We start from the raw sequence: 20,548 nt of genomic DNA, 5'->3' as shown, positions 1-20,548 counted from the left end.
GCAGGAGCATAGAGTGATTGCTTATGCTTCGCATCAGTTGAAGCACCATGAGAAGAACTACCCTGTCCACTAATTGGAGTTAGCTGCCATTGTTCATCCATTGAAGATTTGGAGGCATTATCTCTACGACGTGTCTTGCGAGGTGTTTACAGATCATCGGTGTCTCCAACACTTGTGCAAACAGAAGGATCTAAATTTGAGGCTGCGGAGATGGTTGGAGCTACTAAAGGACTATGATATCACTATTTTGGATTATCCCGGGAAGGATAATGTGGTTACCGATGCCTTGAGTAGAAAGGCGGTGAGTATGGGTAGCCTTGCATTCATTCATGTTGGTGAGAGACCTCTTGCAGTTGATGTTCAGGCCTTGGCCAACCAGTTCGTGAGATTAGATGTTTCGGATACCAGTCGAGTTCTAGCTTGTGTAGTTTCTCGGTCTTCCTTATATGATCGCATCATAGAGCGTCAGTAGGATGATTCCCATTTACTTGTCCTTAAGGACACAGTTCAGCATGGTGATGCCAGAGATGTTACTATTGGGGATGATGGAGTATTGAGGATGCAAGGTCGGATTTCTGTGTCTAATGTGGATGGGCTACATGAGTTGATTCTTGAGGAGGCCCACAGTTTGCATTTCTCCATTTATCCGGGTGCCACAAAGATGTATCAGGACTTGAGGCACCATTATTGGTGGAAAAGAATGAAAAAGGATATAGTGGGGTTTGTAGCTCCGTGCCTCAACTGTCAGCAGGTGAAGTATGAGCATCAGAGACCGGGCGGATTGCTTCAGAAGTTAGAGATTCCAGAGTGGAAATGGGAGCGGATCACCATGGATTTTGTAGTTGGCCTCCCACGGACTTCGAGAAAGTTCAATGCTATTTGGGTGATTGTGGATCGGCTAACCAAGTCCGCACACTTCGAGAAAGTTCGATGCTATTTGGGTGATTGTGGATCGGCTAACTAAGTCCGCACACTTCATTCCTGTTTGGAGAGACGTGTAGCGAGAGTTGGGTACCCAGGTTGAGTTGACGTTTCACCCTCAGAAGGACGGACAGTCCGAGCGCACTATTCATATATTGGAAGACATGCTACGCACTTATGTCATTGATTTTGGGGGTTCATGGGATCAATTTCTGCCGCTCGTGGAGTTTGCCTACAACAACAGCCACAAGTCGAGTCTTCAGATGGCTCCATATGAGGCTTTGTATGAGAGATGGTGTAGATCTCCTGTGGGTTGGTTTGAGCTGGGTGAGACTAGGCTATTGGGTACTGACTTGGTTCAGGATGCTTTGGACAAGGTTAAATTGATTCAGGATCGGCTTCGCACGGCGCAGTTTAGAAAGAAGAGTTATGCCGACAGGAAGGTCCGTGATGTTTCTTAAATGGTTGGGGAGAAGGTTCTGCTCAAGGTTTCACCCATGAAGGGTGTTATGAGGTTCGGGAAGAAGGGCAAGTTGAGCCCTCGATATATTAGGCCATTTGAAGTACTTCAGAGGATTGGAGAGGTAGCTTGCAAGCTTGCCTTGCCACGTAGTTTGTCGAGTGTGCATCTAGTATTTCATGTTTCTATGCTCCTAAAGTATGTCGGCGATCCGTCTCATGTTTTGGATTTCGGCACAGTTCAGTTGGATAGTAATCTGACTTATGATGTGGAACCGATGACCATTTTGGATCGATAGGTTCGAAAGTTTAGGTCAAAGGACATAGCTTCGGTGAAGGTACAGTGGAGAGGTCATCCAGTTGAGGAAGCTACTTGGGAGACCGAGCGGGAGATGCGGAGCAAATATCATGGACAACTCACGTTCTATAGTATCAATATCTGGATCCGTACGGACAACTCACGTGTTATAGTATCAATAACCTCACAATCAGGCCCTCGACCTCACTCAGTCATCAATCTCTCCAGTCTCTCGGGCTCACTATGTCATGAACCTAGCCCAAAATGATGATGTGATGTATCAACAATTAACAACAGGGACTGAGATATGATATGCAATGAATGTATATGACTGAGTACGAAATTATAATTTAAAAATATAATTCGACAGCAGAAATGACCTCAGTGGGTCCCAATAATACCAGCATTTGCCTAAGCATGATTTCTAACATGAGTCACAGCTCAGTTTCTCTAACACATGACAAATACTGGGAAAAATACAAGTTAATTAACTACACACCTCTATGGAATCGACTCAGTCTCAATTTTTACAGTGTGCGCCCATACGCCCGTCACCTAGCATGTGCATCACCTCCAAACAAATCACATAACACGTAATTCAGAGTTTTATACCCTCAACACTAAGTTTAGAAGTGTTACTTACCTCGAACAAGCCAAATCCAATACCGAGTAAGCCAAGCGATGCTCAAAAATGCCATCCCACGCGTACCGACCTCCGAACGGCTCAAAACTAGCCAAAAGGAACTCAAATACATCAAATAAAGCCCAAGAAAACAATTCCAAATGGTAAAGGTCGAATCCTTAATCAAAAGCCCAAAATCAGCCAAAAGGTCAACCCGGGCCCGCGCCTCAGAACCAGATGAAACTTACAAAATCTAATAACTCATTCAATTACGAGTCCAACCATACTAGTTTTACTCAAATCCAGCTCCAAATCGATGTTCAAAACTCAAAAATTCACATTATGAAACTTTAGGCAAACCCCCCAAATTCCTCTTTAAATTCACAAACCAATTACCAAAAATGAAGATAGATTCATGGAATATAATGAAAACCAAGTGTAGAACACTTACCCCAATCCTTGTGATGAAAATTGCTTCAAAAGTCGCCACAATCCGAGTCCCACATCTCAAAATATGATAAAAGAACCAAAACTTCGATTTTTATAGCTTCTGCCTAGCGGTTTTCGCATATGCGGTCAAAATGTTGCATCTACGACCTCCGCTTCTACGGATAAAATCTCGCCTCTGCGAAGCCCCATGAAAACTGTCCCTTTCGCACTTGCGGACATTTTCCTCTTCTGCGCACGGGCAGGTGCGCCAAATAATTTTCGCTTCTGTGCCACATGCCGCTTCTGCGGTCAGGTCATTACATCCTCCCCCACTTAAACATACGTTTGTCCTCGAACGTGCCAAGAGTCGTTCCAAAGTTATCAATCCTCCGTGTAACCTTACCTTGCACATACCCGGGGGTGAACCCACGTCACCCTATTCCATATAGGCCTGACAACCCAACATAACTTAAGATCATTACTTCAACCTAAGCCCGTAAACCACATAATCCGATTTCCAACATCCGAAATTTTCTATAAGTCCCGAATCTCGCATCAAATCATAACCATAACCTAGAACAAAATCACATGATATACCACATAACTCAAATACTAATAAAAATTACTTCCGATCACAATTGCTACTCAAAACAACTCATTACCGGTAATAACCTCATTTCAAACAAAACCTCATTCAAAAACCTTCGTACACTGTCGACGATGAAATAAGCACGCAGAAACTCATAACCACTCATCAGATCAACAATCCATGGAGCTCCCTCTCCTTTGACAAGAACTATAGCCAATTTCTAAGCCGATCAGCGATATTAACGTTCCAAATATGCTGCAAACAAATCTGATGGCACCCATTCTAGGTCCAATGACCTCACTTTATCAGGCCCAACTATCCTATCGACATGCCACACCAATACTACCTAGAATCACGACCTGTGCAATCCGTGCACAATAAGCAACAACTCAAATGTACCCAAAATGGAAAATGACTCAAACAAGAAAACCATCCCACATCTTCAACAAGTACCACCACAACCGCAATGCTACAAAGACATCATACATAGTAGTACCAAGATGCACGAATCTAACACAAAGGATCATATCTCAACATGCGTGACCCCATCCAAACACTGGTCTATATGAAATACCTCAAGCCACCATGCTCAAAATCAACAACCACGTGCAATTTGACGCCTAGTAACAAATGTGCATGACCGCAACCACCGAGAAGAAAATAGCACCATACATCATAACCGGACAAAGGCCATAACCAAAGCGTAATCAACCATTCTGAACCCCAATAACCATTCTGCTCGAATTCTGCTATAAGGCCCAAATAGGACCGCACTATGTGTGCATATAAACAACAAATCCAAACCCCTAGTGGCATAGAAATGTAACACATAGATCATATCAGAGCACGAATAAGCTCCACTCTAACTGAATGGCACATCCCCCAACAATAGCAGTATGTAGTCGACCAATATGACCCGATGTAGAATACAAATCCTCGTTGGGCCTACCAATGGGCCCCAAATCAACTATGGTCATCCACAAATAGATAAATAATCCTCCGAAAGTCCATAATGACCTAACCATAAAATATACTATCATCTGGATAGCTTTGGCCACGTTTTCACAGTCCACAACCACAAATAGATCTGCTTATGAGAACTCCTGGTCTCCGAATCCGTAGAATACACGAATCACCATATCTTATCCCAACTCCACCGCCCAAATGTCTAACACATCTCTCATACACGATCATCCCACGAGGAATACTTCTAAAATTCTTCCGTGCCATATAACAAAATCTGAATATCAGCAGCCGATCAACCATGTGTGTACCGCAATACTAATGAAGTATCCGTACGTCAACACTTAGTGCACTTTCTGAAATGTATGCTCTCCTCAGGAAATACCAAGTGGTAATATCATCCATCTAGTCATCTGAAACCGCCCATGTTGTCTAAGAATTCATGCCCTTCCTTTCAAAACTAAACTGTGACCTTGCACACTCCAATTTTAATTCCCCACAACATACCGCATCTATCATGAATATGAAAAGTACAAGAGTCTCATAATCAATTTTGAGTCACAAGCAAACTACATACTCAATTAGCCGGAAACCTTCTATTGGATCTCATCCAGGAGAAAATCACAACACGCAACATGCTCCTCACGCCGGTAGGAAATATCCATCTCAAATCGTGGTAGCAACCATCGAAACTCTTTGAAACCCATTAACACGCAACCAAGCCATCAGAACCGAATCCCTCTAACTCAACCAAGCCATGAAGGTCTCCAAACCCAAGAGTATTGCCACGAAACACCTGTAGAGACTCACCACATCATAAATACCCCAAGGAACCAATTGTATTTATTGCCTTGCTGCTCCAACCTAATATCAAGTTGTACTATTCCTCTGAGTTCCTTCTGAATTACCCTCAAGGTGACACTTCTTATTGCCAGAACACCACGATCCTTAACCAAAACTCACCCCGCGAGATCCTAAAATAAAACAACACCATCCTAAGGCCCATAAGCCGTTGTATTCCCTCTTAAGCACCCCAAAAGTGCCACAATCGAGACATCCACTCTAAAGAGACCTTCTGTAAATCCAAAACTATTTCTTTCACCTTACTGATGCTGAAATGTAGAATCCATAATAATATAGAAATGCCACAAGCCTTTACACCATCCAACTTAAATCTCACATTCTAGCCATATACAAATCCGCAAAATTCTCAATTGCTACATATAAATCTTGAACCCATTAGAACCTTCTCGAGAGTCATCCACTCTACTCAAATCTCAATTGTACCGGCCAAACGGGTCGAATGACATGTGCCCCATTAGAACAACAACACCCAAAGAAGTAATCCGCACCTTTAAGAAATCGAGCAATTTCCTACTGCATTCGCACTACATCTTTCACGAATAACGACTCAATCATTCCATGATTTCCATATACCCATAAGGTGTAACATAACCCAAATCCAGAAATTCCTTTACTCGAGTCATCCTTCATCTGAACCCGAATCCAGAAATTCCTTTACTCGAGTCATCCTTCATCTGAACCTCTGCAAGTCATAACCGATCCACAAGTATGCTTCAGACCAAAACCAATACTACACGTAACCATGCAATCAAATCGTTGATAGCAAACTCCCCCACTTAACTCAATGCCATAGAATAGAACATCTGATAACTCACCAAACCCATACTCTATTACTGCCATAATACCGCAGGAAGATTCAACTAAATCCTTCAAAAGCTCACATAACACAAACCATATAGTACCTCAAATAATCCACTAAGCTCACATACATCCACATGACGATCAGGTCAACTTTCTCAACCAAATTCAAATTCAAATCTTAACACATATACCCCGTTGGTAGAAAGAAAACTCTCCACACAACATTATAAGGATCACACCTCCGTAGATTACTCCGCAGGAGATAACCCACCTACTTAGCCTAAAATTGACATCTATACCCTTTCGCAGCAACAATTACTACACCATCACTGAATCTTCCTGAGTCTGAACTCACAACAAGACATGAAAATCTACTTCACTCCATAATTAATCAACACGAAAAATCTTTCAACACACTCATAACTTGAGGCTATGTGTCACATCAAGACAGCAATCTAGCACCCCATAGTCCTTCTTACATCCCAGACAAACTATTCTCGTCACAATCAAACCATCTGAACACATTCCGCAATCACATCATGCTCATCATATAGCCATCCGGCCACTCATCGAGTCACAAATTCCACTCATAGGGACGCTATCGATCACATAAGTTCCCAAAAGACCGTGCCCACACAGCCGAAATCTACATGCTCGAGCTACAGTCAAAACCCGGCCTCAAGTCCTCCAGATTGGCCCATCATCAGCACCCAGAAATGACAACTTGCACCTCATCCATGGAATCACCAGCCGATACCGAGCGCTTACATGCGCACACGGATGCGTGGAGGGAATTCAAAGAGTTATGTTTCAAACTGAATCAATTCCGCACGATAAGGAAAGAAAGATGGGAAATTATCCTAAATTCCCTGTAGCCTCTCGAATATAGGTATGGATGTCATCATTCCGATCCACAAGACTCTACTAGACACTTGCTCATGACTTGTAGAACCTATGAACCTAGAGCTCTGATACCTACTTGTCACGACCCAAAATTCAACTAGTCGTGATGACACCTAACCCAACTCGCTAGGTAAGCCAAATAACAACTATCCAATTCCATGAAATTTAATAAGACAATTAAGTGAAAGAAAATATCTGAATCTTATACATTCCCTAAGGACTGGTAGTATAAATCATGAGCTTCTAAGATTAGAATTTACCAAGCTGGTATGAAATAAATTCATCATCTGTTTGAAATGTACATAAACAGTTTTTTATAAATATATGGCTATCATGAACAAGAAGCAGCTACAATCGGATCGCATGTACGTTTTTAAATCCCGCTCCCATCGATCACAGCAACATCAACATCCAATATCTACACGCAAGGTGCAGAAGTGTAGTATGAGTACAACCGACCCCATGTACTCAATAAGTAACAAACCTAACCTTAGGTTGAAAGTAGTGACGAGCTGGAACACATGTCAAAGTCCAACACCAATAGCCAATAACATCTCATAACAATATAATAAAAGTGGTACAAAAAATAACTCAGAAATATAATGTTCATCTCGTTCACGGTTTCAGAAAATAGACATGCTTTTCAAGTATAACAATGAAAACCCAAATCTTTTACCGAAAGTACCAAAATATGAGAAGGTTTGTAAAATCATGATTTTCCTTCCAAAACATTTCAACAGGTAAATGTTTCATTCTCAAATGGCATGAGGAAAAGTACATTTATATGCCTAGATGCCAATGTGTATGAGAATTCATGCATGACGTGATACCGTACAACATGAGAAAAAATGCATCTATATGCTTGTATGTCAAGTGCGTATGTCGAATGTAGTACAACATAGTGAACAACCATATGCATACTCTCAGAGTATCAATCCACTTAGTCCTCCCAATCACTCGGCACTCGCATTCAATAGGCACCTGCGCTCACTTTGGATGTGCAGACTCCGGAGGGGCTCCTTCAGCCCAAGCTCTATAATCCGCATGGACAACTCACGTGCTATAGTATCAATATCTGGATCCGCACAGACAACTCACGTGCTGCACGGATAACTCACGTGCTATAGTATCAATATCTGGATTCGCTCGGACAACTCACGTGCTATAGTATCAATAACCTCACAATCAGGCCCTCGGCCTCACTCAGTCATCAATCTCTCCAGTCTCTCGGGCTCACTATGTCATGAAACTAGCCCAAAATGATGATGTGATGTATCAACAATTAACAACAGGGACTGAGATATGATATGCAATGAATGTATATGACTGAGTACGAAATTATAATTTAAAAATATAATTCGACATCAGAAATGACCTCAGTGAGTCCCAATAATACGAGCATTTGCCTAAGCATAATTTCTAACATGAGTCACAACTCAGTTTCTCTAACACATGACAAATACTTGGAAGAATACAAGTTAATTGACTACACAACTCTACGGAATCGACTGAGTCTCAATTTCTATGGTGCGCGCCCACACGCCCGTCACCTAGCAAGAATAAAAAGGACAGTACACAATGTTATGACTTCTGAGAGAGTGATACATTAAGCAAGAAGACAGTACACTAGGATACATTCATACTGCTATTCCTGAAGGTGCTTGAGGTTCACGGTTGGGGGGGGGGGGAGGGGGGATTTGGATGAGATAGAGAAATTGGGGAGGGGGAAATGAACAATGTTATGACTTCTGAGAGAGGGATATCGCAGGGAGTAGGGTTTTTTCTGGGGAGATTTTCAGAGGGAAATTTTGGGGGGAAGTTTTGCAAAACAATTTCTCTTTTGAAATTAGTAAGTAAGTAGTAGTTTTCTTTTTTACCAAGGAAGGAAAAATAGTAATTTGTTTACATTTATTATAAATGTCACTAACTAAATGTCATTTTTGTTATTTTTAATTAAATGTCAGTATTTTTGTAATATTTTCTAATAAATGTCGATAAATTATCTTTTTTCCGACATTTATTATAAAGTCATTAATTAAATATCGTGGTAGCTCATATTTGTTGTAGTGTACCCACTCCAAAAGAACAAAACATTTACACCAAATTGCCATTTTACACAACTAAAAATTTAAATAACAGAAAAAATCACCTAAGTATTTCTTGCCAAACATATATATCAAAATCAGATAGAATTCCATACATGCATGTAGCAAATCTAGGCAATAAATTATGCAAAAAAAAATTGAATCAAATATGGACAAACTTTCAGAAAAAATTAGAAGTGAAACCAGAACACGGTGCAAGAGAAAGAACTAAGAGAGAAAAGTTACCATACTAGAAGATTATAGCAAGCAGAAGGTAAAAGCAAAAAAGGACAAAACTCATGAAAGAATTCTGAACATTGAAAGCGGAGAAAACTCCAACATAGAGATCCAGAGAAGCCCACAATAATTGAAAAACTTACCAAAACAAAAAGATTATATCTTGAATTCTTGAAATAGCGAAGCAAGTAGAAAATCACAAAGAGGAATTGAGGAGAGAGAATTGGAGTGGAGAGATGGATAATCGGAGAGTTTGTATCTGAAATAGTAAAGTACACGTGGTTTTGGTAAAGTAAAGGTGCGGTACACATGTCAATTCGCTAATAAGACATGCTCAAATAAAAGTATAATACACAATGCATTTTGTACAATTCAGGATTGATGTGTTGTACAGCCTTAGCCGCTTATATATAGTAGTAATAGTAAAGTAATAATCAGACCACATATACAAATATACATCATGTTATCTAGTTAGACGCAAGCAGGCTCTGATACCAACTGATGAAAAACAAGTATGAACAGCGGAAGCAAATAGCCAAGATCACTTGCATATAATATAGACAACACATAATCACTGATTTTACTCAAACATATCTCTTGAAGCGTGACCGCTATCGCGAAAAGAGCCTTCAAGTCATCTTCCAATTCCACAGTCTTTTATTGTGTGACCCGAATAATGTCCGGAATTAGCAAAATTCGTGTGGGCGAATTTCTCATGTAGTAAAAATATTTCCTCCTTATGGAATAAGACCCCTCAATATAGCCACAGGTTTTAGGGTTTAAAACATTTTCCTAAACCTGTTGGGTCTTCCTTTTCCACCAAAAAATATGATTTTTTTTAATTCCTAATTATTCAGGCACAACAGGGACCACAATATCTAATTAACGAGACTTCTTATTATGGACTTAATTCAAAATATCCGAATTAATACTGCCATAATAAATTACGAATTATTCCACTAAAAATTCGTAACTGCACTTCTCAGTTCAATTTTGAAATTCTTTCATTAAACCTTATTTAGCTCCCCGTGTTAAGATTCAGATACTAATCAAATAAATTAAATTACTGACAATTTAATTCATTGATTATTTTCTTTAGACTTTTGCTTAACTTATATCATGTGACGGATACAAAATACACTTGCAGGGTTTACACATGAAAACTTATAAGCTTTCATAAAGGTGTATCATCTATCTCTAGACCAAGATATGGATTCCTTCAACTAACTATTATTTCGCCAATGTATATCATCATTGTCCAATTTACCAGGTATATTGACCCACAAAAACATCTCGCCTTTTAATAAATCAAAACAATAAATAATATACACAACCAATAACAATTATATCAAGATTAAGAGTATAAGTACGTTTAGTGGCTAGAGAAGTTATTTTATTAAGTCAGTATAAAATACTTATCCCTACTTGGTCCGTTCAATACATACAAATTGTACTAGCACAAGAAGTCAGAATTAAATTATTCCCATAATCAAGATATCTTTGACAAGTACCGAACGCAATGCTCGGGATGATAGTTTTATGGCCCATCTCTATGGGATGATGGATTTGCAGCTAAGGATAGGAGGTCAACCAACCACATCTGAGGAGAGGACCTTATTGGAGCAGCGGTACCCGCTCAACGCTCATGGCCAGCAGCTGGTTGGGATAGGTGATGGCTACAGACTCCCCGATGATGAGGATATCAACACTCCTGAGCAGCCTTAGGTCGAGCCGGAGCAGTCAGATGATGAGGACGATGATGATGAGGAGGAGGAAGCACATGATGAAGAGTGGAGAGCCTCAGAGGATGAAGACGCAATTTGATCAGGGAGTTTCCTTGCACCCTACTCATTTTTCTTGTTTTGTCAATTTGTGTATGCACTGAGGACAATGCATGATCTAAGTGTGGGGTGGGGACTTGTAGAAATTACTTCTAGTTGTTTGTTTTGTTGTTTTAGTAAGTGTCATTTTCGTTAGATACTTGTTTTAGTTATTTGTTTTAAGAATTTGGTTTAGTGATTTGTTTTTGTTATTTGTTTAGTTATTAAAAAAAATATAACTGGACTCTTCCCGACGATGGATCTCCTAGATAGTTTTCCTGAGGGAAGTAAGTCTAGAGGAAAAAAAAGAAGATTTTTTTTAGGTAATGTAGTAATTCCCCCTTGGTTTTTCTTTGGGCCGCGGTTCTTTTCCAAGAGCTTTTAGTTGAACCGGGTGTAGTTAGTTTTAATTTTTAGGAGTAGGAACCACGAAGCTATGCATTTAATTGTAGCAATATCTCTTAGCTTTGTTATGCCTTGAGAATAGTTAGGACTATGGTCGTGACGCTTAGGCTCGGTTTTTGACTCTAGCATAAATACCTTAAATCGTAGATTCCTAATTTTGCTTAACTGCTTTGACTGGAGTGTCGCGATGAAACCAATCCTGAGTGAGTTATGTGCCATGTGTGTGAGAGTTTTGTATGTATTCTGTGCATTGCATTTGATGTCTAGAACTTGCCCTGTGTGTGTGCAAAGCGAAATAGTAGTCTTGTTCATTCTGAGAAGTAATATAGGCGTTTCTTTGTTAAGCCAGATATATATAGTTTACCCACCTAAAAGTTATGTAACGTAGTTAACCTCTTTGAGCCTGTAATCCTGTTTCTTTGGCAACCACACTACAAGCCTTACCCAATTGTTTGAATTAACCATCTATTTGAACCGTTTCACCTCTAATGAGCACTTGAATTGTTATGAACTTTGTAAAAGTAAAAGAGTGGGATGGTTGGTTTGGCTTTTGAGTGGAACTAATGAAATAAGGAGAAAGGTGCATTGTTTTGAAAAATTAAGAGCCGCTTGAATTGAAAAAGAAAAAAAAAAGACAAAAATAGTTGTATTGCTATGAAAAAGAATATTCTTAGATAAGTGGTGACTCTTAATGTAATTGTGCTTAAAGAAGTATGGGGTAATATACATTGATGTGAAGGTGGAGTTTTGGTTTGACATAAGTATGGGCTGGAATGTTAAAGTATATGTATTAAAGTGCTTAGGGAGGTGTAGTCACTCACAAATCCAAATATATCCTACCCGACCCGCGGCGTACATTACAACCAATCAAAGTCCTATTTGATCTTAGACTAAATAAGCTCGATTAATAGAGTATTATACTACGGGCAAGCCTATGGTGCATCATTTGTGGCATATGAATGTTATTTCTGAGAGCGAGTGAATTTTTTCCTATCTTGAGTTCCTACGTTCTTAAAATTCATCGTGTGTGGAACTGAGCTCTTTGTTGGGTGAGGGCACGTGATTCATAAAGGAAAGGTAATGTCATTGACCTCCATGTTAGACTAAGTAAGTAATTTGTGAATAAGTCATGGTATGTGAGTCAAATCTTGAGGCGAGGATATTACACCGTGGTGCTTAGACTATTTTAAATATTCTTGGTGCAAGGAGTTAAGGGAATTGCTTAGTGAGGTTGTGTCTATAAGTTGGTCCGATTGCTCGAGGACGAGCAATGTTTAAGTATGGGGTATTGATGTGTGGCTATAATTCATGGTTTAGCACACTATTCGCCTTGCATTTTATATGCTTTAATGATAAATTACACTTTATTTACTCGTAATGAACGCCATTTTATGTGTGTAGGTGAATTGGAGATGAAAGTAGAGAAAAAAGGATACTTAAAAGTCGAAAGCGTGCTCGGGAGGAGTTGAAAAGGAGAAGCCGACGAAGCCAGGTACACTAAGCGTTATACCTGGCGAAGCCAGGCCTAGTGCAGGCCTTATACCTGGCGACACCAGGCTAAGGCCAGGTGATAGACCTGGCGAGGTGAGGCAGGAGTGAGATAGACCAGGCTTTATACCTGGCGACGCCAGGCTTGGGGCGAGGTACACCAGGCGTTAGGCCTCGCGAGGCCAGGTCTGGGCACTCACAGTCCGAGTTTTGAAGACTTATTTCATCTCTGGGTTTGACTAGGACTTTGCCTACACGTTTAGGTCTTTTTCTACACATATAAATAGACCTAAAAATGCCATTTTGGGGGACTTTTGCAACCGGAGGCAAGAATAGCTTGTGGAATCACCTGTTGGGAGTTAGAATCATCGATTTCTATATCCTTTCATCTTTACTTGTACTTTAATTATGCAAAATATTTGGGATATTGTTACTATGAGTATGAGTAGCTAAAATTCCTAATCTAGGATTTTGATGGAACCTATTGAAGGATAATTTTCTTGTTACGTTAATATAAATTTACCGTAGTATTTTCTCTATTTGTTCAACTATACTATTCATGTGGTTGATTGAAGGGCCCTCAATTAGCTGTGCCTATTTAGTATGTATTACTCGGGAGAGAGTGCATATTTAGATAGTTGTTGAATAACATCACTCCTAACGTATATGAGAGATCAATACGAAGGGTTTAAAGGTGGGATTAGAGATAATGAAACCTTGGTACGATCTGAGTGAGCCGTACTTAATACCAGCTAGCGTAATTCGGCAGAATATGTCTAGTAAATTGTGGTAATTATTCGGGAGAGAGTTACGACAGTTATAGTGCTCATGATCGATAGAGAAGACTTAGGCGAATTTATAGAAAACGTAGCGGAAAAGATTCCGACAATAGGAAAAATCACAACCTTAGATCTTTCCAATTCTTGTTTACAAACCGTTCGTAGTTAGTCATTTGTTACTGCATTTTCATTATGTAATATTTAGTTAATAAACATCCAAATTATTATTCAAATATTTCTGAAAATTGATTGGGTGAATTTGTGCGGGTCTAGCAACTATGGTTGATAGGTTAATTCCTTATGGAATTTGACTTCGGACTTATTAGCCAGAATATATTTGCGACGACCGCTTGTATTTTTTATAAGGCATAGTTGGGCGTGATCACCTCTTCCATGTCAACATTCAAAATCAATTCAGCTATGAACAGACCATGCCCGCTTCACTTTAGGAAAAGATACAACTCATATCAGAAACTTTGATCAAGACATTTTGAAACTCATGTTAACAGAGATGAAATCCAGCAAATCGAGATCTAGGGTTTGAGAACAATCTAGAGAGAGAACCTGCAGATAAAGGAGAATCGTGGTTCAACAATGGGGAAGACAATGGCGCTGTGAGAGAGAGATCGTGTAGAGAGAAATAAGATACGGTGATTTTGAGAGGGAATAAACTGAAAGAATGAGAGAAAAAAATATTAGACAGCGTATTTAATGGCTTCACGGTAGGAAGTGACCATAAGTACATATTTTGTTATAAAAACTAAAAGGTAGCTATAGAAAATAATATTTTAAAGGGTTTTTATTTATAATAAATAGGGTATAAAGCTTTGCTATAAGAGGTAAAATTTTCAAAAAAAAAATCACTTCTTTTGCGTCTTTACTGAATTTTGTATTTTAATTTTTCAACGTGAAATATCAGTGTGCTTCTTAATTTTTTTTCCGGTTCACCAGTAGAAAAGAAAAAGGAAAAAAACAACTAAAGAAATGTAAATCTTCAGAAATCAATGGTGTATAATATTAGTGCATGATAAAAAGTAAAAACACATAAATTCGTTATTTCTTTTAGTAGAATTGGTTTAAATTGTCAATATCATCACCGTTTCTATTGTTCGATCAATTAGCAAAAAAGCCTGTGAGACACTTAAGGAATTATTCTCAATAATTTGCATATAATGCAGTAATTTTAACAAAGATATGATGTTATTTATTTGTTTTTATTCTTCATTATCAAAATTTTTGATAAGGAATTGTCTTGACTATGAATGTTTTAAAATTTAGATATACTCAAATTCCGGTTTTGTATAACTAACTGCTTGATATCATCTAATTAGCAGTTTTTCTAACCTATTTTTATAATTTTTGAAAATTTTAAAAAACTGATTCTGGAAATCTGGAAAATAGTAGAACTATTGATACTAGGGGCGTTTTTCTTCATTAATCGCATTTAATGTTTTGCCTTGAGAGTCTTAACTGCTTGATCTCATCTTAGCGTCTACTGTTTCATATTATTATTGGAAACGAATTTTCTTTACTCATTTAATGTTTTCCACGATACTTTAATCGCATTTACGCATTAGAATTGCATCTAAAATATTCATCATCGCTTGATTTAAGCGCCAACGGTGCACCAATTGATCTATATGCTTTTAATTGAGGTGTGCATAAATTAACCGAATATTATGCTTAGATCGAACTAATAGATGCATGATATTATCATTTTATTAAGTCATTTAACCATGTTAATTAGTTAATATAATTTGATGCAAACACCCAATGCAATTAATTTTACCGCATCCATGCGCGCATATCTTCTGAGTTAATGATATAGTTTTTTTTTTCCTTTCGACTATTGACATAATGAATACATTTGTGGTAATTAAGTTGACATACCTTTTTATCGGATGTCTCCAAAGTTACTGTCGACATACATATATTCTAGGATATCTCCTTTTGTTTCTTTTTTAATTTTGGTAATTATAGCTTGTTATACAAATTTGTTGTCTGAAAGATCAAATTAAAATTTGCAAGTGATATTACATTCATCTAATTATTGTATTAAATTGTAATAAATGTTGCAGGGGAGCTGGTGTAACGGTAACGTTACTGTCATGGATTATAACATTCTACACAATCTGGCAAATGGTGGAGATGCATGAAATGATACCAGGCAAAAAGTGAAAAAACATCAGATAATGTGTTTATGTTTCTGAGTGCATTAGGAAATGTAGCGTTTGCATATGCTGGACATAATGTAGTTCTTGAAATTCAAGCTACAATTCCTTCAACAGAAGATGCACCTTCAAAAAAAGCAATGTGGAAAGGTGTATTCACAGCTTATATTATAGTGGCCTTGTGTTATTTGCCTGTGGCTTTCATTGGATATTGGGTGTTTGGTAATGGAGTTGATGATAACATCTTGCTCACACTACATAGACCTACATGGCTTATTGCAACTGCTAACATTTTTGTTGTCGCTCATGTCATTGGAGTCAGACATCTCTATAACAGCATCGCTATATAACAACCATTCACCGTAAAAGCCAAGTTTTTATGGAACCAATTTTTATGCTATGTTATAATATATGTTCTCTATAACAACACTTCGCTATAACAACCAAAATAATCCGGAACAAATAAGGCTGTTATAGAGAGGTTTGATTGTATAAGATTTTATGCAAGTAGTATCGGTCTATTGCCACAACTTTTAGACCTAGGACTGTGGTTCTTTTAAGTCTTTATGTCTTAAACTAACAGTTACTCTACATAATTTTCAAATGGTGTCGATTTTCATATATGCTAGCTTGAAAAGTTCGCTGCAAATTAACCCGTGTCAGACACCCCATACTAAGGGATATCTCTGCCACTGTCTACAATAATAACAAGTAACTACTCAGTACAAATAAAATATGTTAACCTAAAAAAAGAGTACATAACTTGTTTTAGTAGACTAAAATAGTTAGTATAATAAAAATTTTACACAGTGCATATATATAAATTTAATCCTTTATATGTAATTGGGGAAACCTACTTCAACTGTATAAACTCTTTAAGTCTTTGATGTGCCTCAATTGATAATATATTATGAGCAACTTAGATGTTAGTAATTTACCTAATTAATCTGTTGTATATTACTTAATTTCATTTCAGGTTTATGCAATGCCAGTGTTTGATATGATAGAGGCATACGCTGTGAAGTCATTGAAATATAATCCTTCCACTCTTCTACGTGTTTGTGTGCGTACGGTTTTTGTTGGTAAGTTATTTACTTGTTTATTAGAAAATATTTTTGCACAATTAGAAAATAAACTGAAAAAGTTGTTTAATTGCTCTTTTCTATGTATTTTTTATATTCTTGCTATGGTCTTCTGTTATTGTAGCATTTACATTGGTTGTGGGATTCTTTGGAGGTTTTGCTCTGGCACCAACCTCATATTATGTAAGTATATTTCATAGATAACTCATTAAATTTTCACTTCATTAAATCAGAAACTATGACTATATAATACTCATATGACAAACATATTTAACATTTACTATATTTTTAATTTCTACCTACAGCTTCCATGCATCATCTGGCTTATTATAAAAAAGCCCAGACAGTTTGGCTTGTCATGGTGTACGAACTGGGTAAGTTTACCAGAACTTGTAAATATAATCATGAAATTTACTTACACTTGGTGTTTACATCAAACTAATCAATAAAACTCAACGATTAAAAATTAAAATGAGAGTGCATATAACTTCACCACAGTTAAGTTAAAAATGTATTTATGAAAAATAAATATCTTACGTACATATTTATTGATTTGATATAAATAGCGATGTCTATACAAATTATTTAGGGGAAAACTTTTTATACACTCGATGATATGCATCAAAGCAATAAGTACATAACAAGTGTCTTTTGCATAAGATATAGCATCTTATCATTGTTAATAAATATAGATTCTCACATCAATATATAAATTAACTGTGATAAATTAATATAATTTTGTACATGCAACGTTTCGTGCAAGCTTTTTCCCTACTTACCCCTATCTCTTATTTTCTTTTTCTCTTTATGTTGCAGCTTTGCATTATAGTGGGTGTACTTTTGACTCTAACATCTCCCATTGGTGGATTATGGAGTATCATCAAATCAGCCAAGACTTATCGCTTCTACACCTGATCGATACGGCCAATCTGAGTTTTTAGATGTTAAATTATGTGCTATATCCTACCTGTTTATTGTAAGGCATAGATGCAGAATTTTAGGATAATTCTTTCATTTTCAGAAGAGCTTTTATATATGGAAGTTTGCTAAAGTTTGAATTATAATTTTTGGACAATTGAACTGTTTTTCTAATCAAAGTTCCATCACAGGGATAGAGGAGTTAGGCCAGACTCCAACATGCGTATTCCAAAAATCACAATTACACGAAGGAGGATATAAACCTTGACCTCAATTACAAAGTGTAGATTGGTGGAACCCAATCTAGTTTGTAGTTGATCACAAAGGAATTCTTTGAGAGTTAAGGACACCTTTTTACAAGTTGGATAGTTCATATCATACATTACTACATACAATCTAGTCATAAACACTCTAAGCAATGCACTGCCAAGAGATATCATCATTAACAACAAAATAATTTCTTTTGGGCTCGAATCGAAAATTTGGTAAACCATCCTGTTCTAAATTCATTGAAGCCCTAACATTTCTATGCAGTGAAACAATTTTATTGAAGATAGCACAATTATGTGAGTTTACTCCTAGGTTAGCAAGTTGATCTGCGACAATGTTGCCTTCTCTAAATGCGTGTGTAAACTTGAAATCTCCAGTCGTAGTTACCTCCCAAATTAAATATGCTCAATAATATGTTTGATTTGCCAAGAAGGTACCATCTTTCAATTAATCATGTTGACAGTAAACATTGAATCAGATTCCACATGAACTTTCAAAAAACCAGAATTACTACATAAACTTAATACCATGCAATAATGCCTTAGCTTCTATTAAACTGGCCATAGAATTCTGCAAAAGCCTTCATCATGTTGCCGTGATGATCACTTATGATATCCCCTCCTCCTGCTGAACCAAGATTACCTTTGTTGCATCCATCAACATTCAATTTTAACCAATCCCTATCGGGTTTGTTCCATTTAATAGCCTGGGAGTAAATAGAAAATTATAACTTCTCCACATACTTACACTTATCAATCCAGAGTTGTGAAAGTTTTAGAGTAGGAAACTGACAATTAAGGATTAATGTTAAGCACTTTGAGATGATGATATGCCACCCTGACATGGATTTATTATCAAACCTTGCTGCATATCTGTTCAACCAAATTTTCCAACAAATCATAGACGGTATACATTGGAGTAACACTGAGTGAACTCCATTTCTTTCTTTAGCTAACCACCAATTCATGATGGTTTGTCTTAGATGACCAGTGCTAAATCAAACCCCAAAAAATAATTACGTTTGAAGAACCAAACCTGTCTAGCAATTTGGCTATCTCTGAATATATGGGACATTGTTTCCTCCTGTGTCTAGTACAACAACTACAAACAGAAGGGATTAGAATCCCAATTTTCTTAATTACATCATATCACGACCAAAAATTCTAACCTGTCGTGATGGCGCCTATCGTGGTACTAGGCAAGCCGTTCTTTCGAAATAATTCCAACACCTTTAACAAAAATGAATTAAAGTAGTTTAAATAATAAAAGTTTTAATAAAACAGGGATAGAAACCCAAAACACAACGCAGAAGTTCCCAACTATCGGGGTGTCACAGAGTACATGAGCATATATACATCACAAGTCTAGAATATACTGTCTATGATAGTTTGAAATTAAATACAATAAACAGAAAGATAGGAATGGAGTGACAAGGTCTGCGAAACGCCGGGCAGCTACCTTGGAATCTCCAAAAGATCAACCGTGCGATAGAATCAACACCCACCGTGTCCGAAAATACCTGGATCTGCACACGAAGTACAGGATGTAGCGTGAGTACAACCAACTCAGTAAGTAACAATACTAAATAAAGAACTGAAAGTAGTGATGAGCTTCACAGTTATAGTCCAATTACAGTAATTTCATCATAGGGAGGTAGGCATGATTTCAAGTTTGACAATTAAGACCAAAACAGTAAATTCATGTCAAGTTCAACTAAAACAGAAGATAATATCTCTCAGAAATTTCAAGACAGTGATATATGACAGGTGAAGTGCAAAAATAATGAAGTCAATGCATCCTCTCAGAGCAACAGTCACTCAGTCCTCCCATTCACTCCAACCTCACATTCACTCTTTCCTCACAGTCACTCATTTCTCTCAATCACTCAGCACCCGGCACTCGGCACTCAGTAGGTAGATGCGCTCACTGGGGATGTGTATAGACTCCGGAGGGGCCCCTTCAGCCCAAGCGCTATAACAAGTCAATCATGGCATACCTCAGTGAAACATGTTTCAGCGTGCAACCCAATCCCATAAACATCCTCATAATCAGGCCCTCGGCCTCACTCAGTCATCATCCTCTCCAGTCTCTCAGGCTCTCAGAAATCATGATAAGCAGCCCAAACAGCAATAATATGATGCATCAATGATGAACAATAGACACTGAGATGTAATATACGAGTATAATTGTGACTGAGTACAAAATAACAATTTAGCAGATAATTCAATATGTACACGACCTCTATGGTTCCCTACAGTGCCAACACATAGTCTAAACATGATTGCTAACATGATTTGTGGTTCAATTTCTCTAATATATCTCTAATATATGGAGAATGTACAGACAACAACAGATTACTCAATTACACAGTTCCATGAAATTTGACCAAGTCACAATTCTTACGGTGTACACCCACACGCCCGTCACCTAGCATGTGTGTCACCT

At 37.8% G+C, this 20,548-nt stretch overlaps 1 protein-coding gene across 1 annotated transcript in view; it reads left to right on the top strand.

The window, feature by feature from the left end:
- The window catches only part of LOC138903710 (lysine histidine transporter-like 2), an 89,189-nt gene extending 71,359 nt beyond the window's left edge, over positions 1-17,830 (top strand). The window contains exons 6-10 of the mRNA XM_070192185.1: positions 15,830-16,149; positions 16,800-16,915; positions 17,040-17,098; positions 17,221-17,289; positions 17,732-17,830. Of these exons, the coding sequence (XP_070048286.1) occupies positions 15,830-16,149; positions 16,800-16,915; positions 17,040-17,098; positions 17,221-17,289; positions 17,732-17,830 (663 nt within the window). The remainder of the gene's footprint in view (positions 1-15,829; positions 16,150-16,799; positions 16,916-17,039; positions 17,099-17,220; positions 17,290-17,731) is intronic.
- The last annotated feature ends 2,718 nt before the right edge of the window (positions 17,831-20,548 follow it).

Source organism: Nicotiana tomentosiformis, chromosome 12 (genome assembly GCF_000390325.3).
Source record: "Nicotiana tomentosiformis chromosome 12, ASM39032v3, whole genome shotgun sequence".
In the NCBI taxonomy this organism is placed as follows: Eukaryota; Viridiplantae; Streptophyta; class Magnoliopsida; order Solanales; family Solanaceae; genus Nicotiana; species Nicotiana tomentosiformis.
This window is presented reverse-complemented; position numbering and strand designations above follow the sequence as displayed.